Source organism: Elgaria multicarinata, chromosome 2 (assembly GCF_023053635.1).
Source record: "Elgaria multicarinata webbii isolate HBS135686 ecotype San Diego chromosome 2, rElgMul1.1.pri, whole genome shotgun sequence".
In the NCBI taxonomy this organism is placed as follows: domain Eukaryota; kingdom Metazoa; phylum Chordata; class Lepidosauria; order Squamata; family Anguidae; genus Elgaria; species Elgaria multicarinata.
In genome coordinates this window covers 27,343,337-27,364,398 of record NC_086172.1, presented here as the reverse complement: position 1 = coordinate 27,364,398, position 21,062 = coordinate 27,343,337, and the positions used below count along the sequence as shown (strand labels likewise).

At 39.1% G+C, this 21,062-nt stretch overlaps 1 protein-coding gene across 4 annotated transcripts in view; it reads right to left on the bottom strand.

Annotated features, from left to right (window-relative positions):
- Positions 1 to 21,062, bottom strand: part of SATB2 (SATB homeobox 2) — a 207,878-nt gene that overhangs the window by 80,176 nt on the left and 106,640 nt on the right. For 3 of the 4 annotated variants that reach the window (XM_063116205.1, XM_063116206.1, XM_063116204.1), the window contains one exon: positions 13,668 to 13,865. The exons of the other annotated variant lie outside the window; for it this stretch is intronic. In XM_063116205.1, coding sequence (XP_062972275.1) covers positions 13,668 to 13,865 — 198 coding nt within the window. The remainder of the gene's footprint in view (positions 1 to 13,667; positions 13,866 to 21,062) is intronic. 4 annotated transcript variants of the gene reach the window in all.

Genomic DNA, 21,062 nt, shown 5'->3' with positions numbered 1-21,062 from the left:
TTCACAGTTCTTAGTCTGTTGCAAAACAACAACCAACAAAATCTTAATAAAGGTATTTCCAGGTGTGCATGTAGGATAAATTAATGTGGTTATAGGTGGTATATGGATACGATCTCAAAAAATTGTTCATGAAACATTTTATTAACAAAAAAGATTTTGTTTGTAATATTTTCTCTGTTTGGCTATTTTCTCTCTCTGATGAATTGGTTTTTGCATTAGAATCAATCTTACACAATGTCTTTAAAATTGTCAAATCTTCAATGAAGGTTTCATTAATCTACCTATTAAACCATAAAAGATTGCAGTCACGCTAAGGTAGCAAACATTTCAGTTCTATTAACTGGCCATGGCTGATATGATGTGGCAATATACTCTCAGTATCAGCGCAAGTCTCTGTCCTCCAATGCTAGGAACTACCCCTAGCCCAGTGCAGGCACAGAAAATGCTATTTTCCTGGGATGTAAAAACACGAGGCTTGCTTAGCTCTAGAATGGGAATGTGAGGAGGTACAAGATCCTGCTTGATATCAAACTAGTTGTACTACAATGCTGAGTCAAACTTAAATGTAAGAATTTTTGACCAGTTTGGGAATGTTACGGCTTTTTAATGACAAGTGAGCTGAAACTACATGGATTGTGCTACTTCAATTTCAACTGAATGGCTTTGCTTGACATGTCTGTTTCCATAAGTCTGCCTCTACAGTGAAAAGTCTCTTTTGGTTCAGACTGTCAAAGTACTACTTGTATTCAGAAGTAAATACTTCCTCACCGTCTCTCTCTTACTGAGAATTAGCTCTTTTAGTTTGACAAAGAGTTCTGTAAGTCAAACACTTGCACACACACACACACACACTCTTTCACCAAGAAAATGTTGGTCTAATAAAAAGGTACTGATTTTTCATTTCTCCTATCAACATTACACAGACACTAAGTTAAATTTAATTAACAATTTACAGTGAAGAGAGAAATTATTTAGAGGGGCCTTCAAGTGTCTGGAAAAAAAATTATATAAATTATATAAAGAAAAGTTTTAATGAATTTAATAGAGAAAAGCACTTTAATTAAATGCTGTCAAAGAGGATTGTATTAATGACTGCACACAAAGGAATTTTAAGCTAGCCAAGTATATTTAGCAAATAGGAACTAGACTTTGGAAGGCTGTAACTATTTATGTTTCCGCAACTGCAATGCATCTAGATCACACTGCCAAGTGAAACCAGTTATGTTATTAGATATGATTTTATTTATTGAGGACTATTAAAATTTCAAATGCCACAAGGAAAACATTCTTACTTTCAAAATGAAACAAAATTATTTCCTGCCTGTATGAGGGGAAATCGGATAGGAAATAAATAATAAATAGTAATACTTAGCACTTAACTGCTGGAGGGCTGTCTATGCACATATTTAAAGGCCATGTAGGAATTTTACTACGTGTCCTCTTAGTGTCTTAGACCAAGGCATGCTGGGAGTTGTAGGACTTTTTCTGTCTAAACATTTAGAGGACTGAACTGTTAATCAATTAGAGGGATTCGTTGTTCATTTATCATTAGACATCAAGAAGGAAACAACTTAACTATCACATTCCTCCCCCCCCCTCCCTCCCTCCTTCCTGTTCCTTGTGTGTCATGTCTTTATTAGACTGTAAGCCTGAGGGCAGGGACTGTCTTTTTTGCTAAGTGTAAGCCGCTCTGAGAGCCTTTTTTGGCTGAGGAGCGGGGTATAAATATGATAAATAAATAAATAAATAAATAATTTTTTAAATTATTATTATCATCATCATCATCGTCAATAATAAGAGGTTTTTAAAAATAATTAAATTGTGTGAATTATTGCAAATATATCTGTAAGATCTTAAACTATTATGATATTTGGGCAATCATATTTTTTTCTACATTATGTGTATTTAGATATTTTCCCCTTTCCTTAGTGGTAGAAACAGTAATTTGCCCAAAGCTACCCAGTTTACTTACTAGGCAAGTGAAAATTCTGAATCCAAATCACCCATGTCTTAAAAAATAAAATGAAATAAACCTTCTGAATAATACTGTTAATACTTGTACGAATTTAAATGACTTTGAGCCCAAAATCAACTGAGGTTGAGCATAGCATTATTAACACAAGCATATTGGCTACCAGAACACTTTTAGAAAACTTGTGCTTCAGCGTTCCTGGCTTGTGTGCCTGGGATTGTAGACCTGGCAAGGCTGTTCTAAACCACTGATGTGAGTGTGAAAACTGTAACCTAATGAGCAATTCATAAGAAACTAATGTTATAATCCAGAAATGTGCACAAGCATGCTAAGAGTCTTGTGTGAAAACTGCTGAAAATTTCAAAATCTTTTTGCCACCAAGGATGCATGCATATTACCTAAGGGTACAATCTACTAAAGTCTGCAGTGACCCCACTGATATGGATGCATGCAGCGGTGGTGTTTATCAGTAATCTGAATCACTGGTTCTTCAGACATTTAAAAAAACGGATTGTTATAGAATGTTGAAACGAGTACAACACGTCTGAAAAAATATCAACTACATTTGCTGCAACATCAAATATATTAGAAATATTGAACTGAACGGGCACAACTAGATGAGATGTAGGAAATCCACAAGAGGTATTTTTAAAAAAGTTAACAACTGCAGGGGTGGAGATTGGACCCCGGTGGTGGTGGGGTAACTCTTCCCCCTTGCTGTTTTCCTGAAGGTTCTGTTGCTCCACAGGTGGAAATACACAGGTGACATCCTGTTCACGAAACTACCACTTCAGATCCAGTTTGGCCCCAAAGGGAAAGGAGAAAGAGAAAAGGTGCTGATGATCAACTGTCTTGAACAGGTTTTACTTCCTTCTTTTTTCTAGAAATGAGTGGCTATGATTGTTCAGCAACTGGTACAAACTGCAGTTGCCCAGAGAAGCAGCAGAGAACACATTATGGATTGTATCTAGGGATGGACAGAATGCCTTCTGCCAGTGGAATGCCTTCTACCAGCTTCGGCTGGTGGCCCAGTTACACCCCTATCTGGGCAGAGATAACCTGGTTTCAGTAATCTCTGCTCTGGTTATCTCCAAATTAGATGAATGCAATGCACTTTATCTGGGGCTGCCCTTGAAGAATGTTCAGAAACTGCAGCTAGCGCAAAATGCAGCTGCCAGATTACTAAACATATAAGACCAATTTTGGCCTGCTTGCATTGGCTGCCTGTGCGTTTCCGAGCCTGATTCAAGCTGCTGGTTTTAGCCTATAAAGCCTTACATAGCTCGGGACCACAATACTTGACAGAATATCTCCCTCGAACTGAACGCACCCGGACACTACGATCAACATCACCACCACCCCAACTCCAAGTGCCATCTCCAAGTGCTACCTGCTCAGAAGGTGGCAACAAGGGAGATGGCCTTCTCTGGTGGAAAATAATAATAATAATAATAATAATAATAATAATAATAATAATAATAATAATATTAGTCAGTTTTGTATATGTTCATTCATAAATCTATTCCATTCCCACATTAATCTGCATTTTTAAAAATTATAGAAATGTAATAAATAAATAAATAAATAAATAAATAATAAATGAAAATTCATATTTAAATATGCATCTTTGAACGCTTCTTACAAAGTATGAAAATGTATTTCACCCTAAAATATGCATTTTGATACTTTTTTGAGCTGAGAACAGCTCTGCAAAAGTTGGAGAGGGGTAAAATCCAAAGGGTAATGGCATTTCCATCTGCCCATTAGTCTGAGAGGTGTGAATCAGATTAGTTTGCTTTGAAATGTGGACTGAACAAAATCCTTGCACATCCCTGGCTGTATCCAATGATGTTTTGTATTTTCCTGCAACCTCCTGTACCACTTCAAATCTGTTAAAGATGGTTAATAGACCCTCTGGAAAGGCATGGGAGATGATATGAGGGAGCATGCAGGAAAAAGTGGGAATTTGTGAAAACTGCATCTCTCCCATTTCTGTTTATGGAAGTTTCCGCTGGAGCAAAGTGTCTTTTACAGGAGGACAGCCTTGGAAACACTCTATGACAGTATTGGAAAGGATGCACAAGTTATAAGGCACAACTCAAGGTGGAGGTTTTGGCATTCAGAACTCTTAACATCTAAGGTCCAGCGCATTTCAGGCACTGCCTTCTTACACAGTGTCATCTGTGAATTTTGGTGTGAGGTCACAAAAACAGAATGTACAATTTGAAAAGTAACAAAACACTTTTTGTCTGGAATACTTTAACTACAGCTTTCAGGATAATAAGAAATAATAATAAAAATACAGGATAGAATGAAGAAACTTTCTCTTCTTCCCAATGTAAGTTATATTACAATGATTATGGGAGTTACAGAAGTATTCTTAATAAAAAAATCTGCAGCATTCCCTAGCCACATTAGGCATCCCTGTTAAACAGAAACAGCTGAAATGGCATGATAGGTAGGTTTGGCTTCAACAGTAAAACCTCCGTGGCTTTCCATTGCAATTGTAATAACTATCTATCATAAGAAACTCTACTGGATACCTCGAAGTCAAATATAAAGGGCCTCGTTGCCTGTAATGTGTAGCTTATTGGTTTTGTCAAAATGCGTGCAAAGCTTGCAGGAACAAGGGGTCTGAGCTTCTATAAACTCTCATAGTATGTCCAAATGGTGCTTATTAAAAAGTAAAGTGGTCAAACATTCATTAAAACATAAACCACACTGCATAGCCACATATTTCTCCACGGTGAGGCATCAGTTTCCAAAAAGATGGCAACTCAACTGTAGCAAGAAGGCCGTGATTTCGCTTTGAAGATTTCACTTAATTTTATGCACCCTTCATTAAAATAGCTGTAATTTGTTGAGGCCTCAAACGCCCTCTTTCAAAAGATTTAAGCTGGACCACTCAGTTAAGTGGCGTGGACACTGTAACCAAAGTTTGACAATGTCCTTTAAGTTTACATTAGTAATCAAACAATAATTTAGGAAGGCAAAAGAATATTTTTTTTAAGGTAGGGGTTATGTTGGGCAAGTTAGAACTTACGACAAGATTATCCTTTGGGAGAGAGGATATTTATATCTCCCTAGCCCTCAAGAGTGAGTCATACATACTGGAAAATATTAGACAACATTAAACTAAATGTATAACTGTCAGCTCTGCCTTTAATTAGCAATTTAATCTGTTGCCTAGTTTTTCCCTTAGGTTTTAACTATATAAAGGTTTCTTAGTTTGTACTTTTTAAAAATACAAAAAAAACAAAACCCATAAAAGTATTTTATACATTGTAATGCAAATGAAGACATGCTGAGATTTATGTAGCTCTCCAGGTCAAAAGAGCAGATCTGTGTAGCTTGAAAAACAGTAACATCAGGAAGCTAAAGTCAGCAAAATATTTTTTCCACCACAACTACATTCTGTCCTCCATCTGTATTTGTTCTGTAGCTTAGGCATTTTGGACAGTATTTTAAAATCTTAATTCGACTGAAAGGAAAGAACTGAAGGTATTTTCAGTGTGAGTTTTTCCTGTCCATTTATTGCCATTGAGAACTTACAGAAAGTTTATGGAATATCTTGGATGATCTACATTTTGAGTACAGCTTTCACACATTTGGGAGTTCTTGTTCTCCACCATCCCCAGCCCCAAAGCCATTATGAAATTTGATGCATATTATATTGACGGGCGAGAGTAACCATGTTAACATTTTACATGCATAATCCAAGTGTACCATTGCTTGTTGTATCACAATTTCCATTTCATTTTGCTTCTTTACCTTGATGCACACGAAGACTGTCCTCGAATATGCAGCTACAAGCTTTAAAGATATTGCTTTGTTTATTTCTATTGCACATTAGATACTGCACACTTCATATATACATCTCCATCTAGCTCTAGTCAAACGGTTATGCTTGACAAGTTGCACTAATTATGGATCAGAATGTACATTCCATTGAGGGGAGGGGAGTGCTGAAGAACACAGTGATGCTCATTTGTGTGCACATTTAGCCTTTGTTTCCTCCCCCCCAACGATATACACATTCAGTTACCAACTATTTCAGAATTGTACATAAGGGGGGGAATTTGGGGGGGACCAGCAGAACAATACCCGAGCCAAAAATTTAGCTTGTTGGATTACCACTGCATCCCTGCTTCTTAAAAAATGTTCTAGAAGACATACATGTTCTGCTATCATAACTGGAGAACTTGGAGGCAGACATGGAATGTGAAAGTTCTAAACCCGTCAGAAAATGCCAGTGGCAACACAGTAAAACGCAACACAATAAAACACACAGAATACCTTTGTTAGAATTAATTCTTGTGCAATTTTAGCAGCTGTGTTACTTTTCTAAGGGATGAATGGCAATGAGAAGAGGATATGAGACATGAGGTAGAGGAGTGACTAGGAGACTGAACGACAAATTAGAGCGTGTATTGAGCAGAGGGATGTACTACATGATTTCAGAAGCTCCTTCCAACTCTATGATTCTATGATAAACTGGCCCCTCATTCAAGAAGAAAATATCAGACAAAATGTTATTGTGATGCCAGAACAAAGAGCAAAAGTAATTGGGGGAACAAGATTCAACCACACTAAACAGAGGAATACAAGTAAACAAAAATCACTCACCATTGTCAATATCATGTCATTGGGTCTAACAATGTCCTATTGTTGTGCTTTGCAAACAACTGCCAATATATATATATATTACATTATTTAACCAAATAGCTTTCTTTTTAAAGAGCCTTGCAGATCATTTATTTGATCTAGGTACTCTGATCTTATTCTTGTTCCAAAACAGGTATTCAATATGCTACATAATTGTCTAATTCAGTCTCATCTTTAGAAGAGTTTAGTTTATAATTGCATGTATCCATATGGTACTCCCTCTTCTGATTATGGTTTTGTAGCAATACCATTTCCCAAGGAGACGTGGCCGTGACCTATATTCAATGATATCTTCTGTTAAGAAATTTTCTATTTTACTGCATCTAAAGCATTTGTTCTCATTCTGCACACATGCATATGCACCAATCATCTCCACTCATTTCAAGTATACAATTCTAACATTATTTTAAAAGGGGAAGGACATAGGGCATTAATACAATCAGAACCCCAAAGTGAAGGGCTGTACATAGACACAGTTTTGCAGAAGAGCTCCTAAGCTTTGCTGATTTATTAACATATGCTAAACGTTTCAACTACATTACAGACAAATATACTCTCAGAAGTGAGCATTTTGCTGCAGCTCAGAATGTTTACCTTAACCATGCCAATGCTCTGTTGTAAAAACCGTGATTCAAATCAGTCTTGAAGCTCTTTGGATGATCTTTGACAAGTCAGTCTTTTTCTCTCAGCCTAACTGTTGAAAAAGTATTGTGAAGGGAAACACCCCACTATACGCTTTTTGTTTGTTTTTTAGGAGAGAGTGGCATGCAGATTAACAAATATTATCCCATTCTCTTCCCAAATAGATTAAAAATGATGATGATGATGATGATATTATTATTATTATTATTATTATTATTATTATTATTATTATTATTATTCCAAAGTCTGTCAGCAGTAATGGACTGGATGAGGGCAAACAAACTGAAGCTTAATCCAGACAAGACAAAGGTGTTTCTGGGCAGTCAAAAGGCAGATCAGGGAATAGGGATTCAGCTTGTGCTGGATGGAGTTACACTCCCCCTGAAGACACAGGTTTGCAGCTTGGGTGTACTCCTGGATTCAGCCCTGAGCCTGGATGCCCAGGTTTCGGCAGTGGCCAGGAGTGCATTTGCATAGTTAAAGCTAGTGCGCTAGCTGCACCCATTCCTAGAGATGTCAGACCTGGCCACAGTGACACATGCCTTAGTTACATCCTGATGGGATTACTGTAACATGCTCTACGTGGGGCTGCTTTTGAAGAGTGTTCGGAAACTTCAGCTGGTTCAAAGAGCTGCAGCCAGATTGTTGACCAGGGCTGGTTACAGGGAGCATACAACTCCCTTGTTAAAACAGCTGCACTGGCTTCCAGTCTGTTTCCAGGCACAACTCAAAGTGTTGGATTACCTATAAAACCCTATACGGCTCGTGTCCATGTTATCTGAAAGATTGTATTCTCTCTTACAAGCCTGCCCGTCCTCTGAGATCATCAGGGGAGGTCCATCTCTCGGTCCCACCACCATCACAGGCACACCTGGTGGGAACGCAGGAGAGGGCCTTCTCGGTGGCTGCCCTGGGGCTCTGGAACTCTCTTCCCAGGGAAGCTAGACTGGCTCCCTCCCTGGTGTGTTTCTGAAGGCAGGCTAAAACATTTGTGTTCCGGCAGGCCTTTGGGGATTCGTTTTTAAAATTATTCATATTTTATTTATTTATTTATTGCATTTCTATACAGCCCAATAGCCGGAGCTCTCTGGGCGGTTTTAAATGTTTTAATATTGTTTTAAATTTTTTAATATTGTAGCTTGTTTAATTATTTTTTTAATTTTGTACATCCCTATTTGTTTTAACTGTACATGTTTTAATTTGTAAAGCTACTTTGAGTCCCAGTTTTGGGGAAAAGGTGGGATATAATAATAATAATAATAATAATAATAATAATAATAATAATAATAATAATAATAATTTATTCCTCCTCAGTAGTAAAGTCAATCTGAACAATGGATAAGGTAGGAAGAAACTAGATATATACTTCCAATATGCTATTGCTTTTATTAAATATGACACGAATGGAAGTAGCGTTATTGAGCAAATATTAGCCAGAGAATGGGCTCCTGGCAGACACAAGACTTTGGGCCTCAGCTCAGAAGTAGCACGCTAAATCCAGGAATATACCAAAAACAACCAATAAGGAAAGCCTTATAAGCTATTAAAAAACACCAAAATAACTAAGGTATGTGAAAATTTACTAAAGCTATCAGATAATTTATAAATCATTGGCTGAAGCCAAAACAAGAGAGCAAAATCCCAGCAGGGTAAACCTTGAGAATTTTAAGATTTCACGAGATAAATTCCAGAGGAAAAATCCTCTAGAAACTAGGGATGGACGGATCTGACAGTCTCAATCTCATTGAGATGGTTGATTTTTTTAGATTAAGATCATTCCATCTCTTTTCCATATGAGCCTGTGATTATTATTATTTTTTTAAAAAAACTATATACAAATTTGTACACATTTTATCCAGATTAATGTACACATTTTAAAAATGTACACGTTTATAGATGCATGCACCCTTTGATTAAAGCTTGTTTGTGCACAGTTTGGAAATGTACACATTTTTCTTTGCGCATGAGCTGTGCACATACTGCCGAATACTTTTTTCTTTTCTGTCTTTCTTTTTATGGAACCCATCACAAGCTCGGAAATGTATGGATTTCTTAATGCAAATTCCATCTGGGCGATGTGAACTGGTAAATGTGTTAAAAACAAAAACTTGAGGGAGCATTTTTTTCACACAGCCCTAGCAGAAACTGACAGTTCCTGCAGCCCTTCTCTAGCAGAAAAAAAATCAACCAGAAATTTAGACTAAACCTAAGTTTGGAAAGAGGCCAACTTCATATACAGCTCTACAACATGGTGGACAACTTTGGGAGATCCAGGGGTCATCTTTGGCTCTCAGAATTCCCCATGGGCAGCACTCCACAGGGCACAATGCAGAAAACCAATTATTGGGGGATAATTGCTGCAAAACTTTTGCTGCAAAAGTCAATGGCAAAGTGCTCTGCTCTATGGTACTAAAATGGTTAAATTTAGCTTAATTCAAAGTAATTTTTTACCTTTCAAGCATTACATAACAGCTAGAAAGGTCAAATTTTATTATTTATTTATTTATTTATTTATCATACTTATACCCCGCTCCTCAGCCAAAAAAGGCTCTCAGAGCGGCTTACACTTAGGAAAAAAGACAGTCCCTGCCCTCAGGCTTACAATCTAATAAAGACATGACACACAAGGAAAAGGAGTCAAGGAGGGAGGGAGGGAGGAGAGAGAAAGAAAGAGAGAGAGAGAGAGTCCAGCAGGAGCAGGCCCCGATGTTACTTCTGCCTGCTCCTGTCCCCTCGGTCCTTCTTCTTCCCCACAGGGCCAAGATGGCAGTTTGCCCTGTGGGGGGGGGGGGAAGAGTCCAGCAGGAGCAGGCCCCGATGTTACTTCTGCCTGCTCCTGTCCCCTCGGTCCTTCTTCTTCCCCACAGGGCCAAGATGGCAGTTTGCTTTAGCCCAATATAAAAGTGCTCTGTAAAAGCACCTTTTTGTCACAATATAGGCAGCAGGGACCACGTGTGGCCCATAGCCAAGAGTTGCCACCCTGCTTTGCAATGACGAGGTCAGAGACCTAGCCAGTGGGAAAGTGCTTTTAAAAAGTGTAAGTTTAGCATTTAGTTCAGGCTCTGTTTAGATTCAGTTTTAGATTCAATTGGGGGAAGCTTGGCAAGGCTATAAAAGTAGGACTGGTTTGTGAAGGAACCCAGCTCACAGAGTGCAAAGAAGGGCCCCAGTGACTGTGTCAAGGTAAAGACAAATTCCTTGCACTTCTTTTCACTGCAGAGGATGTTGGGCGGATAACAATTCCTGAATGGTATTTTCAATAAAGGAGATAAATAGTGGTGGCAAGAGATAATGTTTTAGACCATACTGATGAAAAAACAAACAAATCATGGAGTTCAGGTGGTGTCCATCCAATAGTCCTACTGCGTTCATATCCTGCTGGGGCTTCCCATATGCATATGGTTGGCCACTGTGTGAAAAGAATGCGAACAGGACAGCAAGATCCTTCTTTAGTTCTTATGTGGTATGGTTATAGTGTAGGAGCACACAACCTTTTCATTCCCAATAGCGACATGTAATTGCTGGTTCATATGCAAGTATACACCCAGACTCACATATGCACACACACACACATATATATGCACATATGTACACATATCCTAGCAATCTGTATGTGGATCTCTAGGGGAGGGAGTGGAGGGTACAGGCAGCAGGGGTGTGTTGGTTGGGATGGGAGTCAGGGCACACTTGGGGGGCTGCAGTAAAGGACTTGACAGGGTATATGCAGTCCCTGGACCACAGGTTGTGCACCCTTGTGATAGAGGTATAGACAACAGAAAACAAAAGCACAGTTTTAAAATAGTCTAGCCCCAAAACACAAAAAAAGATAAAATAACAACAACAAAAAATAGAACTGCAAGGTATGTTAGTAATCAAAGTAAAGGCACTGCACCCAGACACCCTTATTGTAAGAACTCATACATCCTTTGCTTCACCGATAATAAGATTTTGAAGTTCTCTACGGTTCACCAAGGGATTACACTGTGAATGAGTCTTGGAACTCTCCTCTCCCTTTTCTTCTCACTTCCCTACAAATACTTTTGTGGAGTGTGCTCTAAATGAGGAAATATGTACACTAGTGTATAGGAGGTCTAAGTATTATTATTTTTTTTAATCTCGCCAATATACCGTCACTACAGCGTATATTTGTTAGGCTTACAACATGAAAACTATATAAAAATGCTGCCACCAGGAGCTACCAAGCCAGGATATGTGAAGAATAAAGGTAACATTAGCTAATCCTAGTATCTTTCCATTAAATAACATTTTTGGCAGTTACTTTTGAGGATTATTTTTACCTTAACTCTATATTAACAGGGTCATGAGACACTATATTTTTAATGGCAATATTTTGCTTCCACAGTCTGAGCAGTACAGGAGAGCTATCAACAGGTTTCTGACAGCTTCAGCTATCCTAGTGCTAGAGCTGGTAAAGGAAATGCATTCCACTGAATGGCTTTATTGAGTTAAGTTTATCACTCAGCAAGGGACCAATGAAAGATAGGAATTAGGATGAGAGTTGGTTTGGGGTCTTTTAATCATTACGGAGACAACATTATGTTGCTCCTTGTCAGTGCTGTTATCCATCCCCTAGAGCAGGTGATCTCAAGTTCAGAATGTTCTGGGTTACTTGAAGTCAGGTAATGCGCATGATATTCCAGGTTGGAAGACATGGAATACTCATTTATTGATTATTTATTAGTAGCATTCTCCATCTTCACCAGGTAAGGAAACGAATTGGGACTCAAACTTATCGCTGACAATTCATTAATAATCCTGCAATGTGACAGCAATTGAGATATACCAACTATGTCTATGTCCTAAAAAAAAGTATTGTTGCAGATGTATAGAGATAAGAGGGGGGGAAACACAAACATCCATGTGCATTGATTAATGGACTCCTTTAGAAGTGCTTCAAATATTGATAAAGCAACTCAAACTGAATATATGATAGAGTAGTTCAAGCGCAACAACTTTTTTGGGGGAAGAACCAAGGCCACCTTGAACACAGCACATGTCCGATGGATTAACTTTTACTAAAATTTTAAATACCAGGAGTCTTAATATCACATATGACATACAGCCAAGTGTGATGGGTTCAGTTTGACTAATCTGATCCTAGGTACTACTTTCTGGTTAATTGCATAATAGAGACAAAGGCAATATGAGGATTTAGCATCAGATTAAAAACAACCGCAAGAGCCATACCAAATAGAGTTTTGCTATACGTAGATGCCAATACCAGTTGCAGCTATGTTTCTTCATTTTTCTTATTTTGGTTGTAATGAATAATTAATCTAAGGCTGTGTAACTTGCTGACAAATACAAATGCATCACACTGCAATGTAGTGTAGTGGGTCACTAAGAAAGTACATGCAGTATGAGGAAAAGTGATGTGCTCAAAGAATTTCAAAAATAGACTAATTTATCAAGGTCAACGAACTCCAGCTCTAAAAGAATACTTACAGCTGTCATTGGAACCTTCCTACAAGGCTAGTACTTTTTATTTGAAATGAAAATTCTATGATGTATTTTTAGTAGCCATATGAGGTTAGTTATGGGTTAAGGAAACAATAACCCTACTGACTTTTAGAAAAATACCTGATTTTATCACATTTTATATTTCCAGGTTTTTCTACTTTTGTAAAACTGCTTCATCTCCCTACACTTTCACTATTCTAATAACAGAGTGATTTTAAAAGTTGGAAAATGAATGAGAAAACATAATATGAAAAAATCTATTTTCTAAACATTCTTCTAGTAAATAATTACAGAAGAATGCATAAAGGACACTGGACAGCACCCAGACAGGAATGCACAGACATAACAGTAAAATGTATTAGTCTATGGACACATGAATAGGAATGTCGAAGGAATTCGATTTTGGGGTGGATCTCAGTGAGTTTTTGCCAGCTCAGTCCCCCAGACACGCCAGCTTGCAAATTTGCACAAATTTGTGGCTGTAAAAAGCACTATTTGTGTAAAATTGCAGTCATAAATGGTCCTTTATGCCTGGATTGTAGCCATGATTTTGTGCAAATTGTGATTTCCATAAATATTCACAGCTGTAAATTTGTGCAAATCACAGCTCATGGACAGGAGGGGAAAAGCCAGCTCTCTCCCCACATGCACACCAGGGTTGAGCAAATGGCGGGAGTTGGCTAGCAGAGCATGAACAGGACTTAGGGGAGGTTCACCCAACGCTACCATGAATACACGCATGCATATGCACATATTTGTTACAACAGAATCTTGATTTTAAGGGAACACAGGAAAAAACATTTTGTGCTTCTCAGTCTGGAAGATGCAGAACCACTTGCGTTTTTCTTTCTTTAATAGCCAATGTAGAACAAAGAATCGTTTTAAAATAGACAACTTAAGCACTGACCTGCACAGGCTCAGGAGTAAGCTGGACAACATGCTGCATACGTTCGCTATGATGATGCCTGGACTCCTCTTCATAGATCACATCCCTCTCATGCTGGAGAAGATTCAGGAAGCGCCGAATGGTACACAGGTTTTCCCAGAGAGTACGATTTTCTGGACTTGGATTTTCTTTCCAGCGGAGCAGCTCACACAGCCAACCCTGAAGTGGAAAAATAACTGACTTGTTAAGTACCAGTGAGCTGATGAATAACATAATTGTTTGGTCCTGTTGAAGAAACACTTTCTTCTGTTGTTCCACTATGATGTATTAGAGGTGGCACTTCTAATTCCAGCTACCCATTAGGGAAAGCTTAGATTAGAGTGCTTAGGATCACTACCAACCGGGGATGCCAGTATGGTCAGTATAATCCTACGGCAACCCAAACAGCATCTACCAAGATACCCTGGACATACACAGTGAACTCGAGGCATATTCTCTAAATTTTGACTCATATTTTCAACTATTGCTACTACTGCAGTTTTCACCCAAATGTGGACCCTTATCCACCCTCTACTGGGCAATGTAGGCACATTGTGGTGCTCCTTCCTGGATGCCAGATACTGAGCATCCATTATGAAAATTCATACAATAAGATTTTATTTTTATGTGTGTGTTTTTTAAAAATTAGTTGAAGCAAATCTGCCATGTTCCAGGTGAGAGAAGGGTGGGATATGATCTTATATTTATGGTATCAGTTATGAAAGTCACAATATGTGCTGATATGATGAGACATGGCACACAGTCAGGATCCAAGTAAGATGAGTCACTGGAATGAAGCTTTGAGAGGAGCCCCTGAAACAACAATTGGGGAAAGGCGGGGGAGAAAAACACTCCACGGGTGCCCATTACCAGGCACCCAGACCTGCAACAATTTAGGAAAGCACAAAGGAGAGACACAGGGAGAGCACACCTGACGCTGGAGTGTAAGCAATAGCTAAAAGTTTAAAAAGCATAGGAATTCGGAAAGCAGTGGAATACTTTTAAAAAGTGTCAATACCTCATGTCAATCATCTGATCACTATGAGCCACAAAGTACTATGGGGGCACTCCTTTAAGAATCTAGGAAGTTTCCCAGAACTATGTTTCCCAGGAAACTTTCTAGATTTCCTCAGGAACCCCCACCAAGCTACCAGAACAACTTTAACAGATGCCACAGCCATCAACCAATGGTGCCATCTTCTTCCACTATGTTTTTTTCCAGTGATTTTAATTGGTTTTATTGGGAAATCATCAATAGAATTTTTCCATTATACTCAACGGGCTGAGATATTGCCTATGTCCTTATGAGAAAGGATAATATAAACCATGGGGCTGAAGGACAATACTTTATTAATGAGTGAAAAACTCTGTGGAGAATAGATGTGCTTATACCCAATGTATACCCAACATTATATACCTGCAAAGCCCAGTGCAGAAGACTTTGTTCACACCTGCAGGTAGTTGTCCCTTAATGTGTCGGTGCCCGGATCATTCTTTGTAGTTTTACGAAAGAAGAATCAGCATAATAACGATGTATGTGAAAATATGCATTTCCCAAAACTTTTGAAAGTAAAATAAGTTTGACAGTTTTGTAGCCCATAATTTCAAGTGAGAGTTCAGTTTTTTTAGACAGCATGAGCACAATCTAGGCAAAGTTATCATCATCCTATTGAAATCAATTAGACTGGAGAGATATCATTGGGACTGTGCCTTGTGTTAAGAAGCACTCATAAGTTCTTGATTTTTTTTTTTTTTAAAAAAAGTGCCAGTCGTCGTCTTCCAAAACTATATGTGAAGGTTCCTAAATAGAAAAGTTTGTCATCGGCCCAGAGAGTCATTGGAAGGTTTTGGTATAACAAAAACTTGTAAGCCAGTGACCACTCCTGATGCAAGGTGCTATAAAAAACCTCATATAATATCATTTCCTTGTTTGTCTAACTCTCCACTGTATCTTCTGCCTTTTCCCAAAAAGAAAAAGGGGGAAAAAGGGGGGAGGAAAGATTTGATTATCTCCGCTGCATCAGCCAAGACAGCAACACCAGCTGTTCTCATTGTGCAGCCTCTTCCTCACGGCCTACATGTTAATAACCTGATCATTCCATTTTCTCCTTCAACTGCCGGCTGCAGCACAGCGAAGAGACAAAAACCCAGGCCCATCTGCAGCAGCTGTAGGCACTGAACTGTGAAGCCACTGGGGATTTATAAACTAATCTGTAACACAACACTGCCTTGTTTTTACAAGTGAGAGGCCACATTTGTGCAGACCTGATCTTTTCTTGCAATAAGCTAGGAGTGGGGGGAGAAATGAAAAGAAGATATCCAATTATTTGCTTGGAATAAATATCTGTATTTAGTATTTTAGATGGTAGGTGGCTAACCACAGAATCAGGTGATGGCTGACTCCCACAAACATTCTCTAGCCCTCACCCCAAATTCCATGTCTCTTTAATAATATTTCTTTTTTAAAAAAAAAAACACACACACACACCCAAAACTCTCAGCTCCAAAGTGTTTTCTCAGGGGTTCTTCCGTACAAAGAAAATAATTTTTGAAATGTAAAATAAACCATCTGTGGAAAAAAATAAGCTCCTATTCCTTCATTCTTTTTACTGATCCATGTAAGCCTCAAACTGAACACTTTCAAATGTTTCAAGCAGGTATGGTTAAAACATCTCTCAAGGGAAAACTGTAATGTAAGACCTGTACTTTTTCAGAAACTTTTTTTAAGGATATGAAAAACCCTACAGCTGTTCAAAGAGAATGTTTTGAGGGACCTACACCCAAAACCGTACTGACCTGTCGGGAGGATGCAGTTGCATTTTCAGAAGGCTCAGCTTGAAAAGGGACAAGTGACAGCTGACTGCTACCATCTCCACTTATGATCTTGGAATGTCTCACACAACACTCAGCTGCATTTGACTGATAAGCAGGGCTATAATCTGCACTCATTATAGTCACTTAGCCTGACACTACAGGCCTCATTACGGACTATGTGCTCTCTGCCATTAGTCTTTAGGAAGTATAGTGCTCAATTTGCCAAGCAACTTGCAAGGTCCTGACCGTGGAGCTATTAAGGAGAGAACTAGACTGCAGTGTGACCATGTGTGCAGACGTGAGCAAACCAAATTAATTTCTGGCAAAGGAAGTGACCAGGCAAAGATCCCATCCTTAGGACACCTGAGAACATCGCGATTCCCCAGCGGACATAAGCTAATGGCATGTTTAGCAGAGCTCAGTTCTGACGGTGAATCACATTCTTGTTATTTAGGGAAATATTAATCCAGTTTCCCCAGAAATTCTTTGCTTGGCTGATCAGATTAAGGGAGCTAGCCTTCTACAGCACATACACACCACAGCAGGGCCCAAGAAATCTGTGATACTTCACAGCCTCAGACATATTGCACCATGTATACCCAGCTGCTACAATAATTAGCTTATGAATGTATCAGCTGGTTCTGCGATTTTTATAAATAATAACTAACCTACAGAGCAGAAAGATTTTTCATGAGCCTAATATTAGCAAGAAATTGCTAAGCCCTCCTAACTCTGTAATGTTATTGTGCTAAATGCCGTCTTCATGCTTGCAATTTCATACTACTGGGCCTCCCCCGATACAATTTATAAATATTTATTTGGCATCAGCAATGGCAATTCATTTGCGTCAGCTTCCTTCACGACAGCTATTATTTGTTTCACAGTCTATTTGTACACTTATCTACAACAAACCTCTCTCCTTCATTCACTATCCTTCTAGCCCTTCATCTATTTATTCAAGCCATTTTTCGCCCATCCATTCAGGACTATATATTTGTCTACCAAATGGGTGTCAGGTGCCAGTGTGGCCAACATGGGAGAAAGCACTATGCTGTTATAACCTCCATCTAACCGAAACACACTATACCCAAACAAACAATTACTATCAAAAGTGTGTTAATGCACTGTGTTTGGTTCCCCACCCCCCATTTAAATAATCTTAGCGTGCCATCCAAGAAAGTTTTGCAGTACCAAGCAAAAAAAAAAAAGTGTAAATGTCAAATAAAACAGTGACAGATGACAGTATTCTCTATTGAATAGCACCGTTGCTTCGTGCATGTTCGATGAGAACTCATGAATTATTAATAAATAAATCTCCTTTTTTCTGTTAAAAAAACCCAACCTCAAGTAGTTGTGCTATTTTATTCAGGGAGGTGGTAGTGGGGGGGGGGGGAGTCCACTGAGTGTTCCGAGGGGATTGTTTCCATGTAAGAAATGCTGATACAGAATTTCACATAGTTGGACTATTCATGTTGATTTCAGGTGTTTGGGTAATGTTACTGGTGCCAGAATTTTAGGGAAGGCAGGTGATCAGAATGGGTTCAGCCCGCATCTGTCAGTCAGCAAACAGGCCCACTTCCAAGATTGCTATGAAGGGTCTTCTTTTACAAATGGGCTCTGCTTTGGCTGCCTGTACATTTCGGAGTCCTGTTCAAGGTGCTGGTTTTGATCTATAAAGCCTTACACGGCTTGGGACCACCATACCTGACGGAACGCCTCTCCCGACATGAACTTACCCACTCACTGCGCTCTACATCTAAGTGCCTCCTCCGAGGGAAGCTCGGAGGATGGCAACCAGGGAGAGGGCCTTTTCAGTGGTGGCCCCCCAATTATGGAATGATCTCCCCGACGAGGCTTACCTGGCAGCAACGTTGTTATCTTTTCGGCGCCAGGTCAAGACTTTTCTCCCAGGCATTTGACAGCATATGCTGAGTTTTTTAACTGACCCCAGAATAGTTGTTTTTAAATAGATATTGTCTGTTTTTGTTTGTATTTTATGCTTTTGATGGTTTTAAATTTTGTATATTTCTTTTTAGTGTTCACTGTTTTTAACTTTTGTAAACCACCCAGAGAGCTTCGGCTACGGGGCAGTATATAAATGTAATGAATAATAAATAAATAATAAATAAATAAATGCAGATCATCATGGGTCTACCCTGGAAATACAGCTGGTGCAAAATGTCAGAAGTCTGTCTTCTCATGAGCAAGTATTTACAGATCACCCTTCTGCCCTTTAGGTGATGTAGAATTTAAAGTAATCCATAGCCAACAACCAGTTAAAAGCAAAATGGAAGGATTTTAAAAAACAAATCAAAGAGCAACATTAACATCCACCAAAAACAAGGTGGAATAGAGCAGTTTTATTACTCACTAAAGCAAAGCAAAGATGGAACCAATCTCACCTCCACAGTTAAGGTGCTGATACAAAAAGGCCCTGTATCATTACTGACCAATGTAAGCAACCTTGATGCCGGCAAATGCAAAGGGACTTCTGATGAAGATCACACATTTTGGGCAGGCTCATACAGTAAGACATGCCCCAAAAAAGCCAGAGGCAAAGGGGTGGAACTAAGGATGTAGTTTATTCTAAACCAAAATCAGACGCGCTTCAGGCCGTAAGGGTCCTTCCTCAGGGTAATCCGACGAACGCAAGATATTACTTCTATTTAGTACCCACGGTCTCCTATGGATCCAAAACATGTCAGATTTTGGTTTAGAATCCTTAGTTCCACCCTTTTGCCTTTGGCTTTTTTTGGCATCTCTACTGGGGTTTTCTTTTTGGGGCTTTTCCATACAGTAAGAGGCAATCTTTCAGATATCCAGGTCCCAAGCCATTTAGGGCTTTATAGGGAAGAATCAGTTCCTTGAATTAGACTTGTAAACAAATTGGAAGCCAGCATATTAGGTTTAAGACTGGTGTTATAATGTCTATAAAACGCATGCCAGAAAATAGCCTGGCTGCCACATTTTGCATTTGCTGTAATGTCTAAACAGTTTGCAAGGGCAATCCCACATAGAGCACATTGCAGTAATCTAAAGAAAACGTGATTAAGAATGGATAACACTTCTCGAAGAAAGGCTGCAGCTAGTGCACTAGCAAAAGCTAGCCCTCCAGAAGCAACCCTGGATCCAGCAGCATCCCCATGCTGTGAGCCTGGTCCTTCAGAGGGAGTGCAACAACATCCAGAACAGACTGTAGGTCCAATCCTGGATTTGCTTGTCTACTGCCCAAGAAACCCTCCATCTTGTCTGAGCTGAGCCTCAGTTTGTTCACTCACATTCAAACTAAACAATAGCTCAGGATTTCCACAGCTTCCTTGGCATCAGATAGAGCAGTGTATCATCGGCACAAACTATTGATGACCTCCCCCAGCAATTTCATGTGGATGCTAAAGAGCACATGAGACAAAAGAGTCCCACGAGGAACCCCACAGACCAATGGCCATAGAATTGATCAAAAGTCCCCTAGCATCACTTTCTGAGAATGTTCAGCCAGATAGGACCAGAACTGCTGCAAAACAGTGCCCCTAAGACCCATACCAACAAAATGCCCCATGACTGATGGTATCGAACACTGCTAAAAGGTCACATTCCCGCTGCCTATTTCTTGGCATAGATCATTGACCAAAGTTGTTTCTGTTGCAAAACCAGGCCTGAAGCCAGTTTGGAATGGATCCAAATATTACACCATTATTCCAGTATCTGAACAGGTAATCTGTTTCCTTTGATTTATATAGTCTTTAAACAACATACCTGAGACACCCTCCTCCCCAAGGGCCTACTGAGATCTCTAAGATAAACAGAGAGCACCTTCCTAACATGTGCCATATCAAGAAAGAAAAGGGTATAGGGAGCATTCCCTTAGTAGTCTTTCTCTTTTTCTGACTGTCCATCGTAAGTAAATCTAAGCATGTTTTGGAAGCACTGTCACATGATTAAATAAAAGCCCAAACTTATGCAAGTTTATGCAGAAGCAAGTCCCACTAAATTCTATGGGATTTACTCTAAATAAGTTTGCATAGAAGTTTGCAACTGGTTAGAGCTCTGATGAAAACTCGTATCAAATCTGCATAAATTTGCCTTAAAGGAAAAACAGTAAGTATTGAAGGGGAAAAGCATACTTTCTGTTTTTAGATGATGCACACATGTGTCACAGTAGGCAGCACTGTAGAAGTGGCACCCCTACTGTGTGTGAGAAAAGGGAGAGTGTCTCTTCTAAGATGGTGCCTGGCACTTACAATTTTGGGAAGAACTCGTATTAAAAATAGTTTTTAAAATCTGCCGTCTGGTTAATCTTGAGCCCCCTTTAAATCAAAAGTTTAAAAATTAATTAACAATATTAATTAATTAACAATATTAAAGCACTACTTTAAAATCATTATTATTTGGGCTGGTGTTTAGTGGCTAGAATTAAATAAGGGAGCCTCTGATGCTGTAGTCTGGTTGAAGCTAAGCAGAGGTAGACTTGACCAATGTCTGGATGGATAGCCATTGAGAAGCCCCGTGGAAACTGCTATGTGCTTTCTAAAGGAAGAGGGGGATGCAAGTATAATAAAAAAAATA